Raw genomic sequence first — 6,834 nt, forward strand, 5'->3', positions numbered from 1 at the left:
TTATCGATTTCAAGCTGAATTTAGATTCTTAAGGGGCAAAATAGCAAATATAAATGCCTCTACTTTCAAACATTGTTAACTTACGGAGTTGAGCTACGTTTTCCAAAACCCTTTAAGTTTTTTTTTTTAATAGTTTCTAATCAAAGAAGTTTTGGTTTTGAGAAAAAGAGACTTAAATAGGAAACAGAGATTTAAATAGGAAGCCTTAGAATTTCCTAAATAGCTTAGTTTTAAAACAAGTGTAAAGGTGATTTCCTACACCATGTACATAAATCTCGGCCTACATGAAGGGTACGTTGCATAAGTGCTGTTTTTTCACATTTGCAATCCATGTGGCAAACTCCAAATGAGGCGGTGCATGATGATCAACAATGGTGATAGTGGTGGCAATGAATTTGTTGAGAGTGATCAAAGTGTAGAGGTGGTTGGTGTAGTCACACCTCTTCACGAGAGCCTTATTTTAGGAGTCATTTTTCGTTTACATTATCTTTAGTACGTAAATTAAGGCACATATGTTATAATTTTTTTTAAATAGTTGTAATTTACAAAATACATATTTTAGATAGTTGCAATTTGCACAAAAAATAGAGGGAGTAATAAAGGTTATCCTAGAGGTGATCATTGGGCGGGCTGGGCCGAAGCTGAAAAATTATGCCCACTTCTCGAGTCGGGTCAAGCTTTGGGCCAGATTTTTTGTGCCCAAACCCGCTAAAAATGGTCGGATCGTACGGGCTTTTCGGGCCATTTTCAGGCCGAACCTAAAAAAATCAACTAAATATGCATAAAAACGTATTCCCAAACCCGCCCAAAAAAAATTAGGCCGGGCTGATTTCAGCCCAAAAAACTGCCAAAAATCGGCCGAGCTAACTTTGATTACCTCTAGTTGATCCTAAACTAAAGCAAGCCGTGAATCTTCCTTGTGTAGAAAAAACATGACTGAAAGTCCAAAAGATAACACAGTAATCTTGTCTCTACCTCCAGTGTAGTCAATTCTCCTCTCCAAAAAGCCACCTCCTTATTCCTAATAACATCACTCACTTTCTCTACTCTCATAGTCTCATCTTTAACACTCAAGAAATCCCCTCATCATGCACACACTCACCCCTTCAGACTCCTCCACTTCCCTCCACCTCCTCTCCCTCCTCCTCAAATGCGCCCATCTCGTCTCATCCAACAACGCCGCCTCCGCCACCGACCTCCTCCCCGAAATCTTCCACCTCTCGTCCCCTTTCGCCTCCTCTCCCGCTGACCGTATCGCCGCCTTCTTCGCTCACTCTCTCCACTCTCGTCTCTTCCTTCACTTTCTCTCTCCTCCACGTCACCCCCTTCTCAAATCCATCACTCTGTCCTCCCAACTTAAAACCTTTCATTCCGCTTTACAAACGTTTAACTCTCTCGCACCCTTCGTCAAATTCTCTCATTTTACCGCCAATCAAGCCATCTTCGAGGCTGTTCACGGGTTCGATCGAGTCCACATCATTGATCTTGATGTTATGCAGGGTCTCCAGTGGCCTGGTTTGTTCCACATCTTGGCCTCTCGTGCGAAGAAGGTTAGCTCGGTGAGACTCACCGGGTTCGGCCCGTCCTCGGAGTTGCTCGCTCAGACTGGCTCTCGGCTCGCCCAGTTCGCCGCCTCGCTCGGGTTGCCCTTTAAGTTTAACCCCGTTGAGGGTAAGTTCGGGGACATGTCCGAGTTAGAGTTGAGTCGAATCGATTTTCGAGCGAATGAGGCGACCGTGGTGCATTGTATGCATCATAAATTGTATGATATAATTGGGTCTAATTTCGGATTGTTGAGGGTATTGAGTACGGTAAAGCCTAAGTTAGTTACCATGGTCACTCAAAACATTGACATTTTCGAAACGGGGTCGTTTTTGGAGAGGTTTATAGAAACATTGCATTATTATTCGGCTATGTTTGATGCCTTAGGTGAGGGATTGAGTAGAGACAATGTATTACGTCATCAAGTGGAGCAGCAACTATTTGGGAGCGAGATAAGGAACATCCTAGCGTGTGATGATGTTGATGGTTGAATGTAAGCCGCCGGTGGGGGGACAACCTTAGTCGTTTCGGGTTTGAGCCAGTGTCGCTTTCTGGTAGCCCGGCTGCGCAGGCGAGTTTGTTGTTAGAGATGTTCCCATGGAAAGGGTACACATTGATGGAGGAAAATGGGTGTTTAAGGTTAGGGTGGAAGGGTATGTCTTTGCTTACTGCCTCAGCTTGGCAACCTTCTAATTATAGTTGTGTTACTAATAATAGTAATATCATGGGGAATTAAAGTATGATTATATGTTCATATTACAAAGTTTGATTGGAATGGATGAATTATTGATTATTGGATGAATATTGGGTGGTAGAGAAGAAGTACATAAAGATGATCAAAAGTTGTGTAAATGTTTCGAAAATAATTGAGGGGATAAAGTAAGGAAAGGTACATGTTACTTTTTGAGAAATTGGATTCTTTTTTTGTACTCCTATTAAAAAAGTTTGTGATCAAAAGGTGTTACACTTTTCAAGCTTGAGTTGAATTTAATTGTATTTTCTTAACTATGAGAAGCATCTTCGAGATATATATTCAAAAGCAAAATAGTGATTTCACGAATTCAGGTTTTTTCTTTATCGATAACTTATGTATCATAGACTCTCAATAGTTATATTATTGGGGCTAACCAAATCTTGTTAGCTCGTTGATCCACATTCACCCACGAACTCGAGTTAAACTTTTTTCTTTTTTCTCAAAACATAAGGGGACCAATTTGGCTACTTCTATATGTGTAGGACTCTAGAAGAATTGGTATGGTCACACACACACTAATTCTAGTAATCATTGTTTGTTTGTAATAAGGCCACATTATTGATTATTCCAAATAGTGTAAATTACACATTTTGTGAACAATTTCTGATTTAGCTGTCTGCCATTATTGTGATGTTTTTGTTTGAGATTTCCCTCTACTTCAATTACAATAGTTGTAATCTAGGAAAACTCAAATGAAGCATATATGCTTTTTATTTGGATATGATTATCTGTACGAATGATTTGTGTTGTGTAAATGTGTACATGCATAGTGGGAAACTGGGAATGTGGGGGTGTAGACTGAAGAGTGCAATCTATCTAGAACGTATAGTGATTTTTGTTTCTATTTCATGTTTTTACTCTTAGCTATTTTTATCACTAGAACTTGTGAATCTTAATCTGACTTGAAATCGACCCAATAAAATTATTTTTGGTGTGCCAAAATTGTTGTACACATGCATGTGGATGATCTTCTACATTAAAGGATAGTTTAGTTCAAATGCGATTTAACAAAGTTAGTTTATGACATTATTAGCGACCCAAATTTGAGCTAATGTAATAATCAACCTATTTTTAAGCTTTATTTGAAAATCGTACTTTTGTATGATCGGATGTGGCTATTAAATTGGTAGAACTTCTCATCTACCACAACCAAAGTATATGCTCTTGATATGGACCATATTTGCCTAACTTTGCTCCTTTTGCTATGCATCTATTTGGATGCTTGTTGGTGATAGCGTAGTAGCAACATTCCTTAGCTAAAGTTAATATATCTTCAAATGAATACTCCTTAAATACTTATCGAAGTATTATACATCTTCCAAAATTTTCATAATTCATGCAAATTCAATTAAGAAAACAAAAGCTTTTCATAAGGGTGTGTAGTGTGTTTCCTCTAATTAAAAATCATCTAGGTTATATCACTAATATGAATTGAACTTAATTCATGCCGATATTTACTTTTCCATGCTAAAGTATAAATCGATCAAGACGTATTTTAAATGAATTTCCGAAAAAGAAAAAATAATGCAATAAGATTTTGGATGACATGCAATCAAGTCCTGCTACATCACATCTAGTCAGTAGTCTTGTAAGTGCTGAGTGTTGAGGAGATTATTGCCTTACTGAATCTAGTGTTACTATATGGTTCTATTATTTGAATTATTGAATGATAAAATAGCAAATCGTGTGGACAACAAAACAAAAAAAAATTTAAAAGCTAAAAACTTCTATAACATTTTTATACAAACCAACGAAAATAACATTCTATTAGTGGAAGGCATATTAACTTTCATGAATATCATTTCCCAACTCCCAAAATTCACAAATTTTGCAATCCAAAATAATTATATAAAAAGAAAATCACCACCATTAAATAACCAAGTGATAATTACATAACCAAAAACTGCTTCTTGGTGGACATAAAACTAAAAACTTAACAACCACCAATTTGAAGACTTGAGTTATATCAATTCACCAATCTTGAATAAATAAAGCCAGAATTCAATCAGATAATAATAAAGCGAAAGTTAATATCTTTTCCCTAGGATCACACCAAGAACTATGGACACCAATGCAACTCCCGGGATAAACTTGATGTTCAGGCTGGAAGAACCTTCGGCTGTTGGAGTCTGGACCACTGAGGATGATGGTGAGGCTTGTGCAGACAATTTTTCTGATTTGTTGCTCTTACGCTTTGTTTGGGCTAGAAATCATTGATCCGATATCTCTGGACCTCACTTCTGTTTCGCCCTCTTTGGTATCAGCATTGCTTTCGTCAACCTGTAAATAATAAAGGCAGATCATTCAACATATGCTACTTTGTTCTCCTATACAGCAATCATCATACTTTACTATGTTGATAATGGGAGATATAAATCGTTAAAATTATGCGTTGGCAAACGTGATAAAAGAAACGTGTCATCTAATTAGAAACGGAGGAAGTATTAGTTTTGATTTCTTATTAAGATGATGGGGCCAAAGCGTGTGGGAAGTGGGAAGGGCGCAAAGGTACACACCCAGCAGGGTATGTATGATCCAGATGGCCTGATATGACCACGCAGGTTCTTTTTACCAGGGTCATCCCTCAAGGACGGCCTTGATAGTAATTTACATTTCTAATTATGATTATCACTGAAGGAAGCTTACTATTTTAACATCAATCAAGTTGGTAAAAGTATCTTAACAATGAATGCAAGCATAATGGTAATAATTAACATGAAGCCATTAATACATGATCATATGGTAAGTTGTTTACTAAAGAGTAGAAGCAATACAAATATATTTATGTTAAAGGTATATATTCTCAAAGACGCTTTTGGTACTCTATTGGTAATCCTACCCTTTGTCCAACTGCCAACACTACACGAAAAGAGCAAATTGGCAACGGTTCAAACCCCCGCAAAGACAACGGTTTTGAACCGTTGCGTATTTGAGGGTTGCCAAATCCCAAAATAATTGGCAACGGTTCAAAAACCGTTGCCAACTCAAGCAATTGGCAACGGTTAACCGTTTCCAACTCAAGCAATTTGGCAACGGTTAAACCGTTGCCATTGACCAATATTTTTTTTTTTTTTTTTTTTTTTTTAATAATTGGCAACGGTTAAACCGTTGCCATTGACCTGTTTTTTTTTTTTTTTTGGCTGCAATATTATTAATAAATTGTGTTACATATATGCATGGGAATTAAGAATATACAAGTATGATTGATTTGAGAAAAGACATATCGTAAATTTTTTACAAGAATGAAAGTTTTGCACTATTTACAACCCTATAAGAAGATTTCTTTCCCAAGAATCACTTAGTTCACTTGGAAAGCTGCTAAAAGCTTATAATCCGACAAATATGTTTAGTTCACTTAAGTATGGAACAATTTACACGTGTCACATGAATTTCAACAACTTATGCCATTTCTTCTTATGAGGATATATTTAAATATGTTTAATTTAAACAAGGTTCATCCTATACACTAAGACAGCAGCGTTTCACTACAAAAAATACAGCAGGGCATCAACTGAGCAGCAACACAGTGACCAGCAGCCCAGGAACAGACTTCAAACTAGCAATCACACACCCAGCAGCAACAGAAACAACAACTCACAGCCAACAGCAAACCAATAAACCACCAGACAGCACCCCAAACAACTGCACCAACCCAGCAAACCCCCAACATCACCCCAGCACACAGACTGCACGAGCATGCAGATCCATCAGCTTCCACTAGTAGCAGCAACAGCAAACAGAAAAACAGACACCATCAGCAGCACCACAACACAGGCTCAGCCGTCAGAAAAACAGAAACTAGTAGGACAGCTACAACAAGGCAGAAAAAACATGGACAGTAGCAGCAAGACGAACCCAGCAGGCCACCAGCACCACAGCCCCAGCCATTGAAATAGCAGACCAGGACCTGACTTCACCAATGCAAACACACACCAAACAAAGCCCAGCTCAGCAGCTCAACAGACTGCTACAGAGCACAGGCTCACAGCAGCACACAAACAGGATCCACCCAGCTAACCCCAAACAGCAGCAACAACAGTTACAGAGCAGAGCAAAACCAGCAAACAAATAGCAAACAGCAAGACCAGCAAGCTCAGCAAGCTATAGAATTTAGAGTTTCCTGGGTAGAAACACAGCCACACAAGCCTTAGGCTTAGAGCAGCCCCCCAGCACACTAGCAAAACAGGCCATAAAAAACTCATACAGGCACCCTGGCCTTTAATAGATGAAGCCACTTGCAATGGCTTCTCTTCTAGGAATTATCAATAAGCTGCTGGACCCTACACAGCACCTCAACACAGATAGCCTTATAGGTGACTAATGCTTGAGATTACAAGAAAAGAGCAAGTAAGAGGATTACGCACTGATGTTTTTGAAAAATACAACCGTATGGCAAAGGACAAAGCTCATATTTTTGAAGGCTTGAGGTTTGTGTACACATTGAACCAATCATGAGTGACATCTTAAATCCATCAGAGAGATTGTAATTTGATCACAAGAAATGAAATCTTGTTTGTTACCTCAACAATGTTATAATT

At 38.4% G+C, this 6,834-nt stretch overlaps 1 protein-coding gene across 1 annotated transcript; it reads left to right on the forward strand.

The window, feature by feature from the left end:
• Positions 1-951: 951 nt before the first annotated feature.
• Positions 952-2,597, forward strand: LOC110700006 (scarecrow-like protein 23). The gene is given in 2 exon segments (XM_021877493.1): positions 952-2,028; positions 2,031-2,597. Coding segments are annotated over 2 exon segments (1,188 nt in total). The 5' UTR covers positions 952-1,088; the 3' UTR covers positions 2,279-2,597.
• The last annotated feature ends 4,237 nt before the right edge of the window (positions 2,598-6,834 follow it).

This window comes from Chenopodium quinoa, unplaced genomic scaffold, assembly GCF_001683475.1.
Source record: "Chenopodium quinoa cultivar QQ74 unplaced genomic scaffold, ASM168347v1, whole genome shotgun sequence".
Taxonomy (NCBI): Eukaryota; Viridiplantae; Streptophyta; class Magnoliopsida; order Caryophyllales; family Amaranthaceae; genus Chenopodium; species Chenopodium quinoa.